Source organism: Ranitomeya variabilis, chromosome 2, assembly GCF_051348905.1.
Source record: "Ranitomeya variabilis isolate aRanVar5 chromosome 2, aRanVar5.hap1, whole genome shotgun sequence".
Lineage (NCBI taxonomy): Eukaryota > Metazoa > Chordata > Amphibia > Anura > Dendrobatidae > Ranitomeya > Ranitomeya variabilis.
Genome location: NC_135233.1, coordinates 329217255 through 329242338, shown reverse-complemented (window position 1 = coordinate 329242338; position 25084 = coordinate 329217255). Strand labels below are relative to the sequence as shown.

The 25084-nt window shown below is 44.2% G+C and overlaps 1 protein-coding gene across 1 annotated transcript in view; it reads left to right on the top strand.

The window, feature by feature from the left end:
- LOC143805714 (pinopsin-like) overlaps positions 1–25084 on the top strand; it is a 43281-nt gene that overhangs the window by 7161 nt on the left and 11036 nt on the right. The window contains exon 2 of the mRNA XM_077285282.1: positions 21108–21436. Within this exon, the coding sequence (XP_077141397.1) occupies positions 21108–21436 (329 nt within the window). The remainder of the gene's footprint in view (positions 1–21107; positions 21437–25084) is intronic.

Below are 25084 nucleotides of genomic sequence, written 5' to 3'. Positions count from 1 at the left end.
TATTATTGTTGTTTTCATTCATAAACAAATTCTATTTGGATCTGTGAACAATAGATTGCATATGGCCATTACTTGGATGACTACACTAACGGAGCAGTGAGAAGACCACCTATGCTATTTGCGATGGCTTATAAGAATCCCTGGAATAAGCTACAGATCATGTATTGTTGGCGTTTGTCTACTCTTACTATAGCATTGCTTTACTTTGTGTTGTGTGATGGGTCGCTTTTGTACTCTGGATGTGTTGCTGACCCTATGGAGCGGTCACAGTTCTATGTGTGGGAATCGTTATTGATTTTGTAGTTTTGCCACATTACATACATTATACAACAAATATCACAAATATCACACTTTTGCTGTAAGTAAAGGTCATAATGGTAACTGCACATTCGTGAGTGGAAATTTAACCTCTTCTCTTACTGAATTCTAGAGTTCTGCATTGACAGTCCAGGCATACTTTCTCTGCACATTAGTACCCAACTTTCTTGTTTTTATTCTATAGTCCATTGTGATAATTCAGCGTTTGTGTGTAAATAAATTCAGTTTTTTGTTTTGATTATTAACTGTAGCAGTTTAGGAGATGTTACTTGAAGCATTTATAAAAACCTTAATCACTCATTGTATGTAGAAATTGTGTTTTCTGTAATGCATAACTTTCCGTGCATATTTTCCCAATTAAAGCAGATCTGTGACCAATTTTTGAGTTGTAATTAGGAAAATCTACAGTATATCGCCTTGTGGAGATTTTTTCCTTTTTTTTTTGAGTATCGGTAACTATTTTTTGTAACTTTTAGTTTGAAGTGAGTATGGGTATAAAGGCAAGGCTGGAGCTACAGGAATAACGGAAGGTTGGGTCCCTGAGGAGAACATATAAATGATATATAACTATTTATTTTCTTCCAAAATCTACATAGTGTTTTTTTTTTTTAAAGTACTATATATTGAATAGAGGAAGTGGCAATGCCTCTGCCACTGCCAAAAATAAAGTGTGATTTAGAAAAGCACCATCAAATCCATTATCAAATGGAAAGAACATGGTACCACAACAAATCTGCCAAGAGTGGGCCACCCACCAAAACTCTCAGCCCAGGCGAGGAGGGCATTAATCAGAGAGGCAGTAGAGACCAAATGTAACCCTGAGGAAGATGCAGAGACTGGAGTATCTGTCTATACGACCACAATAAGCCGTACACTCCATAGAAGGTGGCCTTTATGGAATAGTAGACAGAAAAAAACCTTTACTTACACACACAAATTGTAAGGCTCATCACCCCAAGAACACCATCCCCACAGTGAAACATGGTGGAGACAACATTATGTTGTGGGGATGTTTTTTGACAGGGACAGGGAAAGTGGTCCAAGTCGAAGGGAAAATGAATTGAGAATATACACTCACCGGCCACTTTATTAGGTACACCATGCTAGTAACGGGTTGGACCCCCTTTTGCCTTCAGAACTGCCTCAATTCTTCGTGGCATAGATTCAACAAGGTGCTGGAAGCATTCCTCAGAGATTTTGGTCCATATTGACATGATGGCATCACACAGTTGCCGCAGATTTGTCGGCTGCACATCCCAAAGATGCTCCATACAAGGCAGGATGGATCCATGCTTTCATGTTGTTTACGCCAAATTCTGACCCTACCATCCGAATGTCGCAGCAGAAATCGAGACTCATCAGACCAAGCAACGTTTTTCCAATCTTCTACTGTCCAATTTCGATGAGCTTGTACAAATTGTAGCCTCAGTTTCCTGTTCTTAGCTGAAAGGAGTGGTACCCGGTGTGGTCTTCTGCTGCTGTAGCCCATCTGCCTCAAAGTTTGACGCACTGTGCGTTCAGAGATGCTCTTAGGCCTACCTTGGTTGTAACGGGTGGCGATTTGAGTCACTGTTGCCTTTCTATCAGCTCGAACCAGTCTGCCCATTCTCCTCTGACCTCTGGCATCAACAAGGCATTTCTGCCCACAGAACTGCCGCTCACTGGATTTTTTTTCTTTTTCGGACCATTCTCTGTAAACCCTAGAGATGGTTGTGCGTGAAAATCCCAGTAGATCAGCAGTTTCTGAAATACTCAGACCAGCCCTTCTGGCACCAACAAAAATGCCACGTTCAAAGGCACTCAAATCACCTTTCTTCCCCATACTGATGCTCGGTTTGAACTGCAGGAGATTGTCTTGACCATGTCTACATGCCTAAATGCACTGAGTTGCCGCCATGTGATTGGCTGATTAGAAATTAAGTGTTAACAAGAAGTTGGACAGGTGTACCTAATAAAGTGGCCGGTGAGTGTATAGTTAGACTTGAAGATTGTTTTTCACCAGAGGAAACCATCTATCTTGAAGGAGCTGGATCAGTTTTGCCTTGAGGAATGGTCTCATTCCCAGTGGCAAGATGTGGAAAGCTCATAGAGACTTATCTAAAGTGACTTGCAGCTGTAATTGCCCCATAAGAAGGCTCTACAAAGTACTGACTTTATGGGGGGAATAGTTATGCATGCTAAAGTTTTCACTTATTTTATCCTATTTGTTGTTTACTTCACAATATTAAGAAAACCAAATGTTCACAGTTTTAGGCATGTTCTTTACATGAACTGACACAAACCCTAAAAAAACCTGTGAAATTCAAGGTTGCCAGGTATCAAAACACAAAAATTGCCAAAGGGAGAGGGGTGAATACTTTCTCAAGCCACTGCATATGTAATGAGAAATTTCTGCTAAAAATACCATGAATAAACACACTTTGTCAAAAAGGAAGATACAAAGACCTCCAAAATAACAGCTAAAAACGTTACTCAAGATACTAAATCTCTGGGTATTACCACATCAAACCTGTTATAAGCACACGGTTTTCGAAGGAAGTTAAACAGGTGGTTATTTTAACCCTTAATGACCAGAGGTATTTTTTGTTTTCATTTTCATTTTTTGGTCCTCTTCTTCTCAGAACCATAACTTTTTTTGGTCAATATGGCCATGTGAGGGCTTGTTTTTTGCGGAACAAGTTGTACGTTTGAACAACACCATTGGAGTTACCATGTCGTGTACTCAAAAATAGGAAAAAAAATTCCAAGTGCAGTGACATTGCAAAAAAAGTGCAGTCCCACACTTGTTTTTTGTTTAGCTTTTTTGCTAGGTTCACTAAATGCTGAAACTGACCTGCCATTAGGATTCTCCAGGTCATTACGAGTTCATAGACACCAAGAGTTCATAGACACCAGCTTATTTTTTTATCAAAGTGGTGAAAAAAATCCAAACTTTGTTAAAAAAAAAAAGAAAAAAAAATTGTGCCATATTCAGATACCCATAGTGTCTCCATTTTTAGTGATCTTGAGTTGGGTGAGGGCTTACTTTTTGCACGACGAGCTGTAGTTTTTGATTATACCATTTTAGTGTAGATATGATCTTTTGAACTGCCGTTAATGCATTTTACATACAATGTTGCGGTGACCAAAAAACATAATTCAGGCATTTTCTTTTTTTCTCGGTATGCCGTTTAGCGATCAGGTTAATCCTTTTTTTAATGATAGATCTGAGGGATTCTGAACGCAGCAATACCAATTATGTGTATGTTTGATTTTTTTTACTGTTTTATGTTGAATGGGGCAAAAGGGAGGTGACTTGAACTTTTATATATATTTTTTATATTTTTAAAAACATGTTTTTTCCACTTTTAATTTGCTTCAATAGTCTCCATGGGAGACTAGAAGCTGCAATAACCCGATTGGCTCTGCTATGTACAGGCGATAATCAGATCACCTGTATGTAGCAGAATACCTCACTTGCTTTGAGCGCCGACCACCGGGCGGTGCTCATAGCAATCCGGCAGTGACAACCATAGAGGACTCCAGGAGACCTCTGGTTGTCATTCTAACCCATCAGTGACCCGCCATCATGTAAAGGGGGTCACGATGGGCGGATTTCCGGCACAATTGTGTTTTGACAGCGGCATTTAATGGCCTAATAGCTGAGGGTGGATCGCGATTCTACCCGCAGCTGTTCCACGCACATGTCAGCTGTTCAAAGCATCGGTTGCCATTTTACTGCACCCCATTTCCTATGTTTTATTGCATATTTAAATCCCTTGGTCTTTGTTTCTATATTGAAGGTTTGGACTTTTGGCTGCAATTTTTTTTCATGAAGACTACTTTTGGACAGACTTCTCTGGACCGTAAATTAATGTTACTGGGTCCCACTAGTTGCTGCCAGTTCTGAACTGGAGGCACTGCTGGACATATTTCAATTTTGAAGGGATGTAAGCATTCGGGCACATGCTCTACCATCATGCAGTGCCATCAAGGTGGCGTCTGACTCCAAATTTATTCTGCAACAGGACAATGACCCCAAACATAGTCAATGTCATTAAGAACTATCTTCAGCGTAAAGAAGAACAAAGAGTCCTGGAAGTGATGGTTCAGCCACACAGAGCCCGGATTTCAACATCATCGACTAATAACATTTCTGTTTTTGAAAGCGTTGTTACTTTTCAGCATTTTTTTCACACTTGCCTAAAACTTTTGCACAGTTCAGTGTTTTTTTTCTAAATTTCCAGGAATTGTATTCTCCAAGAAGACTAATTTAGGATTAGCTGTAATTATCTGGCTTTATTCACTAGTGTTGTGTTCAGAAACCTCTGCATTAGGAGAGTAATAATATTCATCTAATGCCAACCTTATGTGATTGAGGGAAGGTAGGCTTCTTTTTTCAGCATACAAATATTGATAACCTGTTTGCAGGAGCTGTGGAAGTTTTTTGAATTATTGGAATACCCATGAATCAAGTGAATGTACAGTTTACATAAACTTTTCAAATCGCTCACATGGTCTTGGTGGGAAGTGGCAAGTCTACAGTAAATTCAATGTTGGTCTACGGAGGACAGATAATGCATTTCTTTTTATTTATTTTACTTATTTATTATATCATTAATTTCACAGCACTTTACAGACATTATCGGCACTGTCCACATTGGGGCTCACAATCTAAATTCCCTATCAGGATGATGTTGAATTTGAAGGGCTGGCTAAGTCTTCTAACACAAAATTCAGTGCATATGATTAAATATTTACTAGATTACGAAAAGCTTTTTTTCTTATTAAAAAAATCAATCGCACTTTTGAAAAAGATATAGATGAAATAAATTTCTTTTTAAGTCACTCCTAGTTTGTTGAAATAGAGATTAAACTGCAGAAAAATCCTGAAACCTTTAAAATGCTAGTTACATTATATAATTATTGAAAACAGAGATTTTCATCAAGTTACAACATTCCACAAATTGTATGTTAAATCAGGTCACAGAAGTCGAGCTGTGAGAACAGCACCCAGTGTAAGCTCTGAAAGGGATCATTCAGAATCCGAGAGCTCTTGGACCCCTGATAGTGATTTGCTGACCTTCTATAACAAGAGATCAGCATCAAATACTAAACGTAACTGACACCCTCCATTCAGATGCGCACAATCAAGTAAATACGATCAACTTTCATCTATTATATAACCCACCCAATCATTTATAGGAACTCAAGAAATACCCAGAACTATCCAGTAACGGTCTAAATTTTGCCTCCTAATCTGGTTAATGGTTACCCTTGAATTCATTACCAATACTGAGTGATGGTATTAATCCAAGATATGTAACCAATACTTTCATTATGCCTGAAATAGATTTTGACATTATCACACTAAATTTCACACTTCCATTTTTTTTTTTTTAGTCATATAAAATATCCAATTACGGGAACACGACAAATGTGGCCATCAAGCTCAAACACTAAGAACGGATAATGTGCATTGTGTAAACTTTCTTTTGTTACTTTTACTGACAAATTGTAATTTAGAAAAATAAAGCTTGCCCCTTACGCCAAGAACAAACATGGACTTATTGAACCGAATGACGGATTTGTTTATTTGCACAAAACTTGACCTGAATAAATCACATAAATACAAAGGTCAGGAACTTTACTACGTATTAAAAAAAGAACAGGAAGAAACTGGAGGTCTTGATGAGCTACTATTAGAAAATGAAAAAAGGATACACAGTTAAAACCAAAATCTAAAGGTCTCCATACACAGACTAAAGTCAGCCAATTCTACCAATATACTCTCAACTCCCCCTACAGATGTCCGGGAACAGAAGGATCTGTCATGTATGATTTTGAATACTCCCTTCTTGTTTCCCCCCCTCAGAGAATGTAGAAACAATCAACTGAGCTGAACAGTCACATGTAGCCAAGTTGGTAGAAATAGCTGGCAAATGATCGTTTGACTATCTGATGTGTATGAGAGCCCTAAAGGGGTTGTCTACTTTCATCAAACGTTTAGTTACTTGTAAAATAAACTTTGACTTGCATATCCTCCCTAGATTCAGTGCCATGTCTCTGCTTCTGTCTCCATCTTTTTTTGTAGTGGTGACATCATGGTAACAGAGCTGCCATCAATCACTAAGCTCAGCGTCTTGTGCCATCTATGTTAGTGGAGCCGCTGAGGTCAATGATTGTCTACAGCAATGTTCATGTGATGTCACCACTGCAGTCAAGCAACAGAGACAACAGCAACAGCAGAGAGCAGTGCAGGACCTGGGCAGGGTAAGTAAATCTGTTGATCTATAGAGTATTACATACTTTGTGTTATATTACAGTGGTATATAACACTCCAAACAAAGTTCAAAAATTTTTCTGGATTGAAGTTGTTATCCATAGAATATTATGTGCTTTGCGTTACATTATGGTAGTATTAAACTAAAAAAAAACACTTTGCCTGCAGCAGGTGACCAATTATTATTATTTTTTTAAATAAAAATAAACTTGATTTCTGGAGACCTAGCAATTAGAAAATGCGCAAGACGTGTGGTAAGGGATGGGAAAGTGCTGGTGATGGTGCATTCAGACCCTGAGGACATGGGGCAGGTGTGACTACACCTGTTGCTGAAGTACAAGAAACACGCCCATCCACCACACATAGCTTCATGTCCCACTTTGCAGGGAGGCATGATAACTTCTTCTGAAGCCATACCAGTGTGAACAGACGGTCGATTGATAAGCAGATAATGCTTCCAGCGTAATTGCCAGCACCACCTAGTCTTCCACACGGTCCAGTCTCATCAGCCAACAGTCTGGATCACTTAAACCTCATGCTGATCCCCCTTCATTCCACCTTGTTGAGTCCCAGGAGACCATCCCAAAGTAGGGCACTGAGGAGCTTTTACAACATCATTTCGTGATTGTGGCCTCTTGCCCTGCATGTACCTAGAGGAACAGGAGGAGATGCTGTTTAGTGATGCTCAAAACTTAGAACAACCATGACCACAAGAAGATGATTGTGGGGAACGGCAAATTTTGTCTAAGGAGGTAAACGATGATGAGACACAGTTGCCAATAAGTCAGGTTGTTAAGTCACCAACTCAGGAGAACCAAGGTGCGGCAGTGGAAGACGAGGTGGTGGATGATGAAACAAAGTCAGTGACCCAACCTGGGAAGCTGTCATGCAGAGCGAGGCCAGCATCACTGAGGGGGAGGGATCGACAGCACTGAAACAGGCAGGAAGAGGCAGTGGAGTGACCAGGGGGAGAAGGAAAGCAACTGTTCCACAAAGTACCAACACTCATGAATTTCTCTGTAAAAGAGTTAGGAATTCCCCATCTGGCACTTTTTTAAAGGGAACCTGTCAGCAGGATTGTGCACAGTAACCTACACACCCTGTCAGGTTGGCGCCGTTATACTGATTAAAATTATACCATGGGTGATGAAATCCGTCTTCTGGTTGTTCTTTAATCTTTATTTTCAGTTTTGAGTTAATGATATGTTCCTGCTCTGGGGTGGCCTGTGGGGGGGCGGTCTTCATGTGGTACTCTGAGTAGGTATTCATAATGCAGACTGCTGACAGGTCACTGATCTTCGGCGATCTCCGAGAGCTGCTACTGCACAGGTGCGAGTGGCGTCATCTTGGCGGAGGATTTTTTTTTCTTCTCCAACAAGATGGTGCCGCCTGTGCAATAGTAACTATCGGATCTCTATACACACAGATCGCTGCTACTGCGTGGGTGCGATTTTCAAACGGATAATTTTTGTGTACTCGCGCAATTACATCAGAAATGGGTATTACGTGGACACTAACCATGTGATTATGCTGCAGCGCAGGTGCCACGGCATTTTTTTTTCTTCAGTATGTGCTGGTATTCATTATGCAAACTAGAAGACAGGTCACCGAGGGAGCAGTGACCTGTCAGCAGTCTGCATTGTGAATACCTTATCAGAGCACCACATGCAGACCCCCCTCCAGGCTCGCCCGAGGGCACAAGCTGCCGCCTCACCCCCACCAGAGCTGCCGCCTCACCACCACCAGAGCTGCCGCACCCCCAGACCTTCTGTCTCTTCCCCATTATCCCGTAGAATGTAAGTCCGCAAGGACAGGGTCCTCTCCCCTCTGTACCAGTTTGTCATTGTAAATTTGTTTACTGTAAACGATATATATAGCTCTGTATGTAACCCCTTTCTCATGTAGGGCATCATGGAATTAATGGTGCTATATAAATAAATAATAATAATAAATAAAGATTAAAGAACAACCAGAAGACGGATTTCATCGACCAAGGTATCGTTTTAATCAATATAATGGTGCCAACCTGACAGTGTGTAGGTTAGTGTGCACAATCCTTCTGACAGATTCCCTTTAAAGAGAGTTGTGAGACCAACAAATTGGTCATTTACAACCTGTGCCATGCCAAGATCAGCAGGGGCTTGGCCACTAAGAGCCTAACCACCAGCATGATTAGGCAGATTTCATCTAAGCATCGGACTCGGTGGGCTGAACGTCTGGGTCTACAATAGGTGCCAGCGGGTGACAACACTGCCTCATCCCCTGTTCTAGCTGCTTCCCAATGCCCTGTCCAAAACACTGGCGCAGATGCTTCCCACCCTGCACCTGTCCTTGCACATTCTGGGGCACCATCATCAGGCACTGACAAAAACTTGTCCCAGCACAGCTTTCAGCTTTCCCTACCCCAGGCCTTGGAATGAAAAACAAAGTTTTCAGCCACCCATCCACAGGCCCAAATGCTATTCGGGCACATTTCCTAGCTTCTTGCCCTGGGTATGTTGCCATTTAGGCTTGTAGACCAGGAGGGTTTCCGATGACTCATGATGGAAGCCGTCCTTTGGTACTCAGTCCCCAGCTGCCATTTTTTTCTCCCACTGTGGTGTCACCTCCTTGTACCAGCATGTGTCCAGGAACATCACCCGTGCCCTTACCTACACAGTTACTAGGATTGTACACTTAACCACTGACAACAGCAAACTGGGTGAACATTGTGGCCCTACTTCGATCAGGGTTTCCCCCACCTCCTACAGAAGTTCCAGCACCCTCTCCTGATCCTCCTCATCCTCCATCTCAAATTTATCAGAGCTTGCTGTCCACATCAGCTGGAAGCTCTGCAGCACTACCTCAGCAAAGTGGTAACCTGCTCTGCAGAAGCTAAATTGTCTAGGAGACAAACCACACACTGTGGCAGAGTTATGGAAAGGAATAGCGGACCAGACAGATCTGTGGCTCTCGCTATTGAACCTACAACCAAGCATGGTCGTGTGATAATGGCCGTAACCTAGTGTTGGCTGTGAAGCTTGGCAAGCTCACATCCGTACCATGCTTGGTCCACTACTCAATTTGGTGGTTCATTGGTTTCTGAAAACCTATCCAGATTTACCAGAGACTCAGGTCAAGATGCATCGCAGCAGCGCACATTTCCGCTAGTCTGTTACAGCTGCCGCTGCTCTGGCAGTGCTACAGCAGTGCATGCAAGTGCCAGCTCACCGTCTGGTATGCGACTTCCACACTGCACATGCTAGCAAGGCGTTTTGAGCAGCAGAGGCCAGTTGTTAAATACCAGCTCCAACACGCTCGTCGGTATGCTGGGCACATAACAATTGAAGAGTTGGCATGGATGTCTGACATTTGTGTGGTTCTCAAACACTTTGAGAACTCCAAAAAGATGGTGAGTGGTGATGCCACCATAATCAGCACTTTGATCCTGCTTCTGAGCCTACTTAAACAGTCGCTGCTGACAATTAAAGCTGAAGCTTTGCATGCATACCAGGTTGAGATGAAGACCTGAGATGGTTAGATACTGCTCAACCCAGCCTCATCTGATCTGCTCATGGCAGATTGGTTAACAATGAGGATGTGGAAGCTGAAGAGGAAAAAGAGCTGGTTGCTAGTGCAACAGAGGCAACTACAAACACAAGCTTTGTCCCATCTCTCGTAGATGGACTGAGGAGGAGGAGATGGATTAGGAGGAGATGGAGGGTAGTCATCATGGTGGAGACAGGGTCGTGATGGCTGTAGGGTGCTTGGCACATATGGCCTATTTTATATACCGCTGCCTTTCTTGTGACCCTCGTGTTAAATTCATCTTGGCCAAAAAAGAGCACTGGTTGTTCATCCTGCTAGATCCATGCTACAAGGAGAACCTTGCATCTCAATTCCTGAGGCAGAGGGGTCTACTAAAATGGTGCTATACCAGAAGACCATTGTGGAAAATATGTTGAAAAAATTCCCATCAGACAATGCAAGCGGCAGGGGGCAGGCTTCCTTGCCTAGCCAAGGAGGAGAGGCGAGTGAGAGACACACCACATACAGCAGAGGCAGGGGTACACTGTCAAAGGCTTCGAGCAATTTCATGACACCCTTCCAACGTCTAGGCCATGATGATCGGATATTTTTGATAAGGAGGGAAAGGTTTTTAAAGATAATAAAGTAATACCTTTCCAATAAAGCCAGCGTACTCCCTTATTCCTCTGGGACCTTCAACTGTTGGGTCTCAAAGCTGGACACCTGGCTTGAGCTCTCCCTCTATGGCTTGGAGGTGTTGTGCTGCCCTGCCGCTAGCGCCAGTAAGGGGGATCATAACAGACAGGTGTTTTGGGCTGTCAACAGAAAATGCTAACAGACTCACTCTGATAAAAATGAGCAAAGCCTGGATTAGCCCAGACTATTCCACACCACCAGAAGATAGCAACAAATATAGTGTTTTTAAACATCACTATTTGAGGTCTGCCAGTTGTTGCCTTCAAGGATCCATGGAAGACTGAATGACCCTCTTTATATTTTTTTCCTGGCTTTGCACTTTGTGCAAAGCCTTTGAATGTAGGAGTACATCAACTACACTTTGTGCCTTGTATGGATGATGCTTCTTGTAGTTTTTGGCAGGCTTTTCACTGTGTACAGAGCTTTTGTGTGGGAGAACTGGAGCGCCCCCACACCGCCGCAGGGCCGAGGGGTACCCGGAGCCGGGCCTCTGAGTCTCAGTTCTGGGGTTGTCACGGTGGCTAGACCCGGTCCGTGGCCCTGTCTGTCAGTGGAGGACGTCCGGCTCAATAAGTGGTGTTGTAACGGTGCAGTTGTGGGGTGCAGGTCGCGGTAAATAACGAGGACACCAGGTTGCAGTCTCTTTACCTCTTTACTGGAGATCTCTGGGTCCTCAGTCCAGAATACGGTTCACCAGGCTGCACAAGTCCGGCCGGTCCAATGACACCTCCAGAGTTCACTTCACAGGTGGAAATCGGTGCCTTCCTTCTTAGCGCTATGTGTTGTAGTCCTCCCCTGCTGTGCTTACGGAAAGTACTCCACAACTGTTGTGTCTGTTTCTTAAGTTCCCTCACAACTCGATTAAATGATGTTCTTCTAATCGTCCGTCCCTCCCTGATGTTACGGTTAGAACGGCACCCGTTTGTCGGGTAGGCCTGGAGTTCTTCCGGGACCCTAGAGACGCCCCTCTCCCGCAATTGCCTCCCAAGACTTCATAGGTGATATGTGTTAGACAGCCCGCCTTAAACTGACTGTCCTGCCGCTGTTTAGAGTATTGCTTGAAGCTGAATGTTATAATACTCCCTCGGCGTTCCGGCCACCGGTAGTGCGCCTCAGTAGGGTGTTGCTTCGGTCTTACAGCACGACCCCTACTGGAATTCTCCTATTGCTTGATCTCGTTTCTCACTCAGCACAATCTATCTCGCTTCTAGTCCTTTCTTGGATCCCGCCGCTTCCCGGAGCTGGCGCGGACCCGTTACGTTCTTTCCAATGCCAAGCCTCTGCCAGGATCCCACCCCTGGCAGAGACCCTACTGTCTCTTCCTCCACAACACCCTCTGCCACAAGGTGTTGCTTCGTTCAATCCAGTCAGCTTTCTCATCTAACTTCCTGCCTGACCCTCAGTTTACCCACTATGGTGGGGAGTGGCCTAATGAATAGAACCCTTAGCTCCCCCCGGAGGCCCGGCTGTGAAATGTATTGGTGTCTGTGATACCTGATCAGATGAACTCCTTCAGTGCCATCGGACGCACCATGGCTCCCCATAGTGGCGGAGCCACAGTACTGCAACGACCAGGACTCTGGGGCGCTGCACTCCCCCCTGGTTAAACACAGTACTCCGGGACTGGGAAGAAAACAACAATACAAGTTAGCAAAAAGACATACAATTTTGTTGAGTGCAAAACAATAAGTATACTTGAACAGGCTTCCCTTTATGGGAGGTGAGGACACTTTAACGTTACAAACATAATTAAATATCATAGCAACAGGCTACAATTAACTCTCATTACCCAACCGGGTATTCTACTAAGTGCAATTTAATGAACAATAATTTAACATTGCCTTCAAGGAACATACACTCCTAGTTCGCTAAAGGCCTTCCCATAATCACATTACAGGGCAAGTTAACTTTTCATTCTCCTACTTCGAACCTGCAGGACCGCCTGTCCCTATGGCACCAGACCTACTGCCTCTCCTTTCTTTTACAGGACCGCCCCGTTCAGCCAGGGCCTACTGCCTTTCTCTACTATACATGGTATAGACATAACATTCCTTTCAATTAGAGAACATGGAGCCGGCTCTACTTGGCTCCTATTAGGACTCACTCACTAACCCCTACGGGTTCACTTTCTGTCCTTAGTAACACATTATTAACTTTCTATGGGGACTCAGGGTTTACCTTCTATCCTCACCTTCATTATTACTTTCTTACTTTCACTTAAGCAGAACTCTAAATCTACCCCTACGGGCTTTCTGCATCTTTCCTTTTAAAGAACATTATCTAGGTTTCACATTTTAAACAAGTTGAACACACTTAACTTTTCTCATTCCAACATTACCATGGCATTACTGTTCTTAAAACAGTATCTCTCGTAAGTACGCTGTTGAACATCCCCTTTAAAAGAGGATCAAGTCTTTCTGAGGTAGCTCGTCTTCTCAGCCTACCAGTCTTTGTTCAGCAAAGGTTCCAGAACGGTATCTTCGCAAAGAGTCTTTAAATAAAACCAGTAGGAAGCGCCTTTAATAAGGTGCAAACTATTTACAAGAAAGTTTGGATCATGCACTGTTCATGATTTCTCAGTTTGTAAAACTTGTGCAAACTTGTAGAAAAACAAACAATAAGGATCCCGGGTCAACTAAGGGATCCATAAAGAGTTAACCCTGGACGGGTTTAGCAACAAACAATCAGGAACAGTAACTATTTACATTTTCATTTTTCCGAGGTTTATTCTTATTCAGGTGGCCTTGGCTCCTGGGCCCCGTCCACAGTGGCACGGATTCCAGCGGCAAACCCCGCAGGGGCCACCAGGTCACTCGGTGTCTGGATTTGAAGATTAACCCGGCGGGCAAGCTCGGGAGCTACTACAAAGCGCACAGTGGAGACAGTAACAAGATCCAGCAACTCTGGACCAACCGTAGTTGGGGCCACAGGTGAGACTCTCTCAGACTCACATCGCTGTACCTTCCGGGCACGCCATCCTTGCGCATTCTGGTGACGGGTGTACGTCACCTGATCTCCCTCCCGTAGTGGCTCGCCTTCCCGATCACAGCAGGGAGTTTCCACGTCGTAGCCAGCAACGAAGATGCCAGTAGGTAGACCCGACTCCCAAATGGAGCCCCATCCTTTCTTGGGGTGGAAGGCCGACACAATTCCTCGTCTTACCACATCCATTCCACCATATATCAACTTCTTGCTTTGCAGTTCCCGTTTTTCAACTTCGTTGCGCTGCCCCCAGTGCTGGAGCACGCATTGTTTGTACTGGTCCCAGGTAAGTATCGCAATAGTGAGACCATCCACTGGAACCCCATCCTGCTCGACCCAGGGGGTATCCCACCGAAACATCACTCCACCAGGGTCCATTTCTATGGGCTCTCCCCACTTAGTTGGTAATGGCGGTAACAACTTTCCGATCGCACTGGGGCCGAGGACCACCCGCTCAATAGTGAACGAATGATTACTGCTGCGGGGAAGATCGGTCGCGGGAGCGGGACCGAGCATGGGGGCAGGGATACCTGTCGTACCTGGGCCTGATGTGGTTCCACTGGTGTCGAATCGGTCCGCTGACAAGAACGCTGGAGTCGGCTGCTGCTCGGTCCGCGGCTCTTCCAATGCGGACCCCGAACGCTGCTCCACTCGCTGTGGTTCCTCCTCCGCTGACTCCGAGGTCGGGACTGGTGGACTCAGTTCCGCTATCTGTTCCAGGGGCTTCGGATCCTCCGGCTGCAGGGGACACGGGTCTGCCCCCGATAAACGAGGGCAAACCGGGACTGTTCCTTCCCCGTTCCGGCACTCGCTGTTCTTCATCATGATCTGTTGATCGGTGGCAATGCATGCATCTGACTCTGCCATTTCTCCGAGGTCGGGCTTCTCCATCACCCGCTTCCCGCCGTTGCAAATCAGGGGGTTGTCCTCTGCTTTGGGGCAGGTCATCTCCTTGCAGCCAGAAGCGCAGGGGGCGGTATCCATTTCTCGCGCCATTCTGGTAGTCTCCTCCCATAGCACGCCCTCCTTCTTCTCCGAAGTAGCAATGGCGGCGGCTTTTGGCGGGAACTTCTCTTGGTCAATGGCAGCACACAGTCTTTGCAATAAAGTACAGTTCAAGCACAACAAATCACAGTCTCTAGGCACACATGACCTGATTCTTCAGGCTTAAGTAGATCCTGTTCGTGACGCCAAGATTTGGAGCGCCCCCACACCGCCGCAGGGCCGAGGGGTACCCGGAGCCGGGCCTCTGAGTCTCAGTTCTGGGGTTGTCACGGTGGCTAGACCCGGTCCGTGGCCCTGTCTGTCAGTGGAGGACGTCCGGCTCAATAAGTGGTGTTGTAACGGTGCAGTTGTGGGGTGCAGGTCGCGGTAAATAACGAGGACACCAGGTTGCAGTCTCTTTACCTCGTTACTGGAGATCTCTGGGTCCTCAGTCCAGAATACGGTTCACCAGGCTGCGCAAGTCCGGCCGGTCCAATGACACCTCCAGAGTTCACTTCACAGGTGGAAATCGGTGCCTTCCTTCTTAGCGCTATGTGTTGTAGTCCTCCCCTGCTGTGCTTACGGAAAGTACCCCACAACTGTTGTGTCTGTTTCTTAAGTTCCCTCACAACTCGATTAAATGATGTTCTTCTAATCGTCCGTCCCTCCCTGATGTTACGGTTAGAACGGCACCCGTTTGTCGGGTAGGCCTGGAGTTCTTCCGGGACCCTAGAGACGCCCCTCTCCCGCAATTGCCTCCCAAGACTTCATAGGTGATATGTGTTAGACAGCCCGCCTTAAACTGACTGTCCTGCCGCTGTTTAGAGTATTGCTTGAAGCTGAATGTTACAATACTCCCTCGGCGTAGTAGGGTGTTGCTTCGGTCTTACAGCACGACCCCTACTGGAATTCTCCTATTGCTTGATCTCGTTTCTCACTCAGCACAATCTATCTCGCTTCTAGTCCTTTCTTGGATCCCGCCGCTTCCCGGAGCTGGCGCGGACCCGTTACGTTCTTTCCAATGCCAAGCCTCTGCCAGGATCCCACCCCTGGCAGAGACCCTACTGTCTCTTCCTCCACAACACCCTCTGCCACAAGGTGTTGCTTCGTTCAATCCAGTCAGCTTTCTCATCTAACTTCCTGCCTGACCCTCAGTTTACCCACTATGGTGGGGAGTGGCCTAATGAATAGAACCCTTAGCTCCCCCCGGAGGCCCGGCTGTGAAATGTATTGGTGTCTGTGATACCTGATCAGATGAACTCCTTCAGTGCCATCGGACGCACCATGGCTCCCCATAGTGGCGGAGCCACAGTACTGCAACGACCAGGACTCTGGGGCGCTGCAGAACCACAACTACACTTTGTTCACAATATTTGAATGAGACACTACAGTTGGTGCCTTTAGAGGTGTATGCATGACCCTGCTTGTCATTTTTGGCAGGCTTTGTACTTAGTGTAGAGCCTTTATGAGTCTAGGAGTACCACTACATGACAATTTGAACAGAATGTGTATGAGGGCCTTTGTCTAATACAGGGCGTATCTTCCTTCATAAATTACTTTTCATAAATTACTTTCCAATGTTTCATTAAAAAATAATTTTAACAAATTTTGCTTTACTTTTATATCCGTTTTAAATTTTGCAATATATACAAGTCATTATACAGGAAAGAATGTTTCTTAACATTTTTTTCCTGTAAACTCCAGTTTCTCGTTGATTGTGAATGTTTTCTTGACTGTCCTTAAAGAGGTATTCCCATCTCCAAGATCCTATCCCATTATCTAGTAGGTGTAATAATGTTAGCAAATACCTCCAATTAGAAATGTAGTATGTTTTTTTTTTTAATTTGCTATGTCTCTTTCTTCATGTGCAGGCATTGTAAGACCTTAGGTATCCATGGTTACGGCCACTGATAGTGACAGCTAGTTGGTCGTATCCATAGATACCTAAGGTCCTGCAATGCCTGCTTATGAGGAACAAAACAGCAAATCGGAAAAACTATGCTACATTTCAAATGGGAGGTATCTGCTATTATTATTATTATACCAACTACATATTGGGATAGGGTCTTTGTACATGGGAACACCCCTTTAAAGTGGAGTAAAAGTGTGAGACTATTCTCAGCAGCGATCTGTGAGTCAGAGATACTTCTAGGAGCCTTCCCCATGCTGTTCTTCTTCCATTCAGGACTTTTTCCATTTACTTGAAACAAGCATGCGAGCATTAGGAATCGAACAGTTCAAGCAACAAGCATCCAAGCATTTTAGTGCTCTCTCATCCCTAAAGACAAACCTTTTGGCATGTATGTGTAGTCCTAATGCTGGAGCTAGCTAACTAACATATCACTAATTCTTATCTGCTGACATTGCTCACTATGCAACTACACCAAGCGATGTCAGACGAATCAGAAATGCATCAATTGGCTAAGATACCACTAAGTACCGTATATACTCGAGTATAAGCCGAGATTTTCAGCCCAAATTTTTGGGCTGAAAGTGCCCCTCTCGGCTTATACTCGAGTCATGTTCGGCGGTGGGGTTGGCGGGTGAGGGGGAGAGAGGACTGTCGCATACTCACCTGCTCCTGGCGCTTCTAACACTGTCCCAGCCTGTCCCATGGTCTCCCGCGGCTGCAGCTCTTCCTCTATTCAGCGGTCATGTGGTACCACTCATTAAAGTAATGAATATGGACTCCACTCCCATAGGGGCGGAGCCGCATATTCATTACTGTAATGAGCGGTAACGGTGACCACTCATTACAGGAAGAAGCTGCGGTACCATGGGACAGGCAGGGACCGCGTCAGGAGCGCCGGGACCAGGTGAGTATTTCATATTCACCTGTCCGCATTCCATTCGCCGGGCGCCGCTCCATCTTCCCGTCCTCTGTAGTGACTGTGCAGGTCAGAGGGCGCGATGACGTATGAGTGTGTGCGCTGCCCTCTGCCTGAACAGTCAGTGCGGAGAGACGGGACGCTGAGGAGCAGCGGGCAGCGACGAGAGGTGAGTATGTGATTTTTTTTTTTTTATTGCAGCAGCAGCAGCATTACATGTAGCACAATGCTGTATGGAGCATCTATGGGGCCATAAAGAACTGCATGGAGCATTATATGGGGCCATAACTGCATGGAGCATTATATGGGGCATTATATGGAGCATCTATGGAGCCATAACTGTATGGAGCATTATATGGGGCCATAACTACATGGAGCATTATATGGGGCATTATATGGGGCCATAACTGCATGGAGCATTATATGGGGCATCTATGGGGCCATAACTGTATGGAGCATTATATGGGGCCATAACTACATGGAGCATTATATGGGGCATTATATGGGGCCATAACTGCATGGAGCATTATATGGGGCCATAACTACATGGAGCATTATATGGGGCATTATATGGGGCCATAACTACATGGAGCATTATATGGGGCATCTATGGGGCCATAACTGCATGGAGCATTATATGGGGCATCTATGGGGCCATAACTGTATGGAGCATTATATGGGGCCATAACTACATGGAGCATTATATGGGGCATTATATGGGGCCATAACTGTATGGAGCATTATATGGGGCATCTATGGGGCCATAACTGTATGGAGCATTATATGGAGCATTATATGGGGCCATAACTGCATGGAGCATTATATGGAGTATCTATGGGGCCATAACTGCATGGAGCATTATATGGAGCATCTATGGGGCCATAACTGCATGGAGCATTATATGGGGCCATAACTACATGGAGCATTATATGGGGCATCTATGGGGCCATAACTGCATGGAGCATTATATGGGGCCATAACTACATGGAGCATTATATGGGGCCATAACTGTATGGAGCATTATATGGGGCATCTATGGGGCCATAACTGCATGGAGCATTATATGGGGCATCTATGGGGCCATAACTGCATGGAGCATTATATGGAGCATCTATGGGGCCATAACTGCATGGAGCATTATATGGAGCATCTATGGGGCCATAACTGTATGGAGCATTATATGGAGCATTATATGGGGCCATAACTGCATGGAGCATTATATGGAGCATCTATGGGGCCATAACTGCATGGAGCATTATATGGAGCATATATGGGGCCATAACTGCATGGAGCATTATATGGGGCATCTATGGGGCCTTAACTGCATGGAGCATTATATGGAGCATCTATGGGGCCATAACTGCATGGAGCATTATATGGAGCATCTATGGGGCCATAACTGCATGGAGCATTATATGGAGCATCTATGGGGCCATAACTGCATGGAGCATTATATGGGGCGTCTATGGGGCCATAAAGAACTGCATGGAGCATTATATGGGGCTCCTGATTCAATATGGATATTCAAAAACACTTAACTTAATGTCTCAATTAATTTTACTTTTATTGGTATCTATTTTTATTTTTGACATATACCGGTAGCTGCTGCATTTTCCACCCTAGGCTTATGCTCGAGTCAATAATTTTTCCCAGTTTTTTGTTGCAAAATTAAGGGGGTCGGCTTATACTCGAGTCGGCTTATACTCGAGTATATAAGGTAAGTCTAAACTAAATATAAATATCTTACTTGCATTTATGGATAGTACAAAAGAACAGATGTTCAGTGTATGCCGAAACATGAGATCATATACAATGCACACAAAGAACTATATTAAAAGTCACATTTATTAAATGCTAAGAACAATATAAAAGAATTGCAATGGTGGGCGGGTGATATGTAGCAATAAGCCAAAAGGTGGCACCAAAGCTCAACCAGGTCTACAAAAGTTATATACAGCATGCATAATATTAGAAAATGAGTAAGTCTAATGGCATTACATAATAAGTCACTAGGACTGATAGATAAATATGAAAAAATATCTACATGCTACACGAAATAAAGTGATATAGTGCAATGACAAAGCAGATGAAAATAGTACAAGAAGACATGAAGCATAGCACCAGAAGACCAAGTAATAAGTTAATGTATGCGTGGACAAATGTAAACAGTTATTTAGCTAGGTTGAATGAGGGTTCCACTGTCCCAATGGTCGTTTCGGCTGGTGTGCCTTCTTCTGTGGGAGAAGAGGTCTAAAAAGCAATTCACCACCTTCAGTTAATCACCGCTAGTTTGCCTGGTGCCATTCTCCACTTTCACAGAGTGGTCGTGGAACGCTCCGGCTGGCGATTCAGCGCCTTTCGCTGACATCACATCAGTAGAGCAGTGACATCTCTTCTGCTCTGCTTTGTTGATGGGGCGTGAATTCCAGCGTCATGCTAATTAACAGCCGGCTCATGCACATTAGATTAAATTTGGTTGAACTCATTGATATCAGCAGTATTGGACAGCCATCTATCAAGTGATGTTGGGCAGAGCGAAAAATTGGACATTTTTCATTTATATCCAAGATCTATTAGTTTCTGGCAGCGGCTTTCTTCCCTTTCTAAATTGGAAAAGCAGGAACCCTTGGCCATCCTTCGTGTGTTTGGGGAAGTTGAAAGAGTGCTATCGGCTGAAGTTTGAGGTATATGGAAAACTTTACCCAAGGATTGTTTGATTTCATTGTTTTGTTTCCTCCTAAATGGGTTGTCCACTACTCAGACAACCATGTGTCAATCAGCATGTAAAATGTCAACACTTATACTTTATACTCACCTCACCTCCAGTGCCAATGCTGTTCCAGCTGTGTCGGCACTAGCTGTCCTGGGCATCACGTGTAGCAAGCCATAGCTCTGACTTCATCTGAATGACTGATTCGTCAGAAAGTGTGGAGAGTGACATAATAATGTGACGTAATCCCCAGGAGAGCCAGTTCCGACACCGCTGGAATAGCGCCGTCACCGGTGGTGAGTATGTGTTGTTATTTTACTGGAGGTAAAGATGCTGATTGAGACAAGGTTGTCCGAGTAGTGGACAAATTCAAATTGGATTCTTACAACCATTTTCATATTGTAGCGTGGCTGGAAAACAATAAAGTACATTAAATGAAATCTTTCAAGTGAAATTTTCATTTCACTTTCAGGAAGAGAGCTTTATCAGTGGTTAGATAAAGTGTAAAATTGTTTAGCAGATATATTGCTTTTCAGAGGATTTATCCTGTTATGGGTTAGCACTTACTCTGCTTTCAAATGAAGACTCTGGGGTCTTCACAATGAGTTCTGAGTTGTGTTCCTTGTCAGAAGTATAAACCAAATGTATCAGACAAAGCAGTATCCTGGCAACTGCAACCTATAATTGACAGTAGATGTTACTGTGCATGCCTTATAACTGCAGAATACATTAATGATTTATTTATTTCCATATTATTCGTCCTTTTAGAATTGTGTATTTTTAAGTTAGTAACCTAACTTGTATTATGCTTACATTCCAGGAATCGTCTCTCTGGTCTCTCTCTCCATGTTATCTTATGAACGTTACCTTACAGTACTGAAGTGTACAAAAGTTGATGCCTCCAACTACAAAAATGCCTGGATTTGTATTGCGGGGTCTTGGATCTATTCTCTCTTTTGGACAATACCTCCCCTTTTTGGATGGAGCAGTTATGGGCTTGAGAGCTCGGGGACCACCTGTTCAGTAGTCTGGCACTCCAGATCATATAACAATGTATCCTACATTGTGTGCCTCTTTCTGTTCTGCCTGATCCTACCTTTACTCATCATGATATTTAGCTACGGCCATATTATCCGAGTCATCCGAGGGGTAAGTTTACAGTAAACTGATTATTTACATTCCCAAATTCTTTCTTATTGTATATACTAGTCCAAGATGTACATGAACTGTCACGGTTCTCCTATTCTGTTACTTGACACTTTTGAGTGCTTTTTCTACCTCTGAATTCTTTCAGCATTATTGATACTGGAACTTGCTTTCCCTCACTTCCCAGCAAATATTCCACCTGACTTTGTCCAGTTGGCTCCAAACTCATTTTTTTTTGTCTGTTTTGCATTTTTGACAGATAGGAGAGCAGGAGCAGAGACACAGCTCCGCCCCCACTTCCTGTAATCATCACAGGCTCTCTGCTGCCAGAGATGGATTACATTTGTCAAGAGACAGTGGATGGTAAGGTAGATAGTGATGGAAGACACAAAGTGGCCAACACTTTGGAGTGATCTGTCAAATGAGATAAAGTGCAGTGACCAATTAGAGAGTTTTATTTCATGAAGAATATCCTTAAACATCTAGACTGTTAGAGTATCTGGATGTTATGAAGGGGCTCTTCCATTTACCAGACGTATGCCGTCCATCACATGAATAGCTATACAGCGAAGTAGCTACCATACACTGTACTGCTACAGAAAATTTTTGCTGTGCCATAGTTTTCCATGGCAAAATCGTGGGATTGTGTTGAAAGTTGCACAACAATCAGCTGGTGTTCTTAGAGTCGGACCAGTGTCAAATAGCTGATGGCTATGGTTGTCCTTGTCAGGAAGTGGTTGTTTCTAAAAGGGCAAAAGCCTCCAATTTACATTTTATTTATATAGTGACATTAATTTTTCCACCACTATACAGACATCCCCATTTGAGGCTTACAATCTAATTAACTCTCAAAATGTCCTTTGAATGAGGGACGAAACCGGAGTACCCCTCTTGAAACCCAAACCGATGCATGGAGTGCATACAAACTTCTTGCAGATGTTGACCTTGGTGGGATTTGAACTCAGGATCCCAGCATTAGACTTAAGGCCCCGTCTCACATAGCGATTTACCAACGATCACGACCAGCGATACGACCTGGCCGTGATTGTTGGTAAGTCGCTGTGTGGTCGCTGGGGAGCTGTCACAGACAGCTCTCTCCAGCGACCAACGATCAGGGGAACGACTTCGGCATCGTTGAAACTGTCTTCAACGATGCCGAAGTCCCCCTGCAGCACCCGGGTAACCAGGGTAAACATCGGGTTACTAAGCGCAGGGCCGCGCTTAGTAACCCGATGTTTACCCTGGTTACCAGCGTAAATGTAAAAAATAACAAACAGTACATACTCGCCTTCTGATGTCCGTCAGGTCCCTTGCCGTCTGCTTCCTGCTCTGAGTGCCGTACAGTGAGAGCAGAGCGCAGCGGTGACGTCACTGCTGTGCTGTGCTCTCACTGTACGGCACTCAGAGCAGGAAGCAGACGGCAAGGGACCTGACGGACATCAGATGGTGAGTATGTACTGTTTGTTATTTTTTACATTTACGCTGGTAACCAGGGTAAACATCGGGTTACTAAGCGCGGCCCTGCGCTTAGTAACCCGATGTTTACCCTGGTTACCAGTGAAGACATCGCTGGATCGGTGTCACACACACCGATTCAGCGATGTCAGCGGGACCTCAACGACCAAAAAAAGGTCCAGGCCATTCCGACACGACCAGCGATCTCACAGCAGGGGCCTGATCGCTGGTACGTGTCACACATAGCGAGATCGCGACTGAGGTCGCTGTTGCGTCACAAAACTTGTGACTCAGCAGTGATCTCGCTAGCGATCTCGCTATGTGAGACGGGGCCTTTAGGTTGTCAGCACACAATGAACTAGACGGTTCGGCTAACAGTCTAATGTGTATGGGAGCGCTGGACAACCGATGGAAAAATATTGATTTGGCATGTCTGACTTCGAAATTCTTGGCAACAACTCTCTAATAGAGAACACAGGAATGCTCAACTGATAAAGCGCTTCTGTGTATGGGAGCCGGCCGAGATGCCATCTGATGTGTACGGCTACCTTAACCCTTTAAAAAAAATTGGCATTGACTTCCAGATTGCGAAATCCAGAGTAGGTATAGTATATCTACACCATGTTCCAAATTATTATGCAAATGACATTTTTCTCGGATTTTCCTAAATGGTTGGTGCAAATGACAGTCAGTCTAATAAAAGTCATCACCCGTTAGAGAATACATCGAATTTTATTGAAGAAACCTCCCAATGATAACAGTATAATCTCCAAAATGAATAAAAATTCAAAATGCACTGTTCCAAATTATTAGGCACAGTAGAATTTCTAAACATTTGATATGTCTTAAAGAACTGAAAATGCTCATTTGTGGAATTTGAAGCATTAGGAGGTCACATTCACTGAACAAAAAAGCTATTTAACTCCAAAACATCTTAACAGGCCAAGTTACATGTTAACATAGGACCCCTTCTTTGATATCACCTTCACAATTCTTGCTTCCATTGAACTTGTGAGTTTTTGGAGAGTTTCTGCTTGTATTTCTTTGCATGAAGTCAGAATAGCCTCCCAGAGCTGCTGTTTTGATGTGAACTGCCTCCCACCCTCATAGATCTTTTGCTTGATGATACTCCAAAGGTTCTCTATAGGGTTGAGGTCAGGGGAAGATGGTGGCCACACCATGAGATTATATCCTTTTATGTCCATGGCAGCCAATGACTCAGAGGTATGCTTTGCAGCATGAGATGGTGCATTGTCATGCATGAAGATGATTTTGCTCCTGGAGGCACGTTTCTGCTTTTTATACCATGGAAGAAAGTTCTCAGTCAGAAACTCTATATACTTTGCAGGTCATTTTCACACCTTAAGGAACCTTAAAGGGCCCTACCAGCTGTTTCCCCATGATTCTGGCACAAAACATGACTCCTCCACCTCCTTGCTGACGTTGCAGCCTTGTTGGGACATGGTGGCCATCCACCAACCACTAATTCATCCATCTGGACCATCCAGGGTTGCTTGACACTCATCAGTAAACAAGACTGTTTGAAAATTAGTCTTCATGTATGTCTGGGCCCACTGCAACCGTTTCTGCTTGTGAACACTGTTTAGGTGTGGCCGAATAGTAGGTTTATGCACTACAGCAAGCCTTTAAAGGATCCTACACCTTGAGGTTTGAGGGACTCCAGCGACACCAGCAGCTTCAAATAACTGTTTGCTGCTTTGTAATGGTATTTTGGTAGCTGCTCTCTTAATCCAATGAATTTGTCTGGCAGAAAACTTCCTCATTATGCCTTTATCTGCATGAACTCTGTCTGTGCTCAGATTCAGACACAAATCTCTTCACCGTATGATGATCACTCTTAAGTTTTCGTGAAATATCTAATGTTTTCATACCTTGTCCATGGCATTGCACTATGTAATGCTTTTTAGCAGCAGAGAGATCCTTTTTATTTCCCATATTGCTTGAAACCTGTGGCCTGCTTAATAATGTGGAACATAATTTTTAAGTAGTTTTCCTTTAATTAGAATCACCTGGAAAACTAATTATCACATGTGTTTAAGATTGATTTCAGTGAACCATTGAGCCCTGAGACACAATACCATCCACGAGTTTATTTGAAAAACAAAACAAATAAATCTTTGACACTTAAATCCAATTTGCATAATAATTTGGAACATAGTGTAGCTGACTCGATGA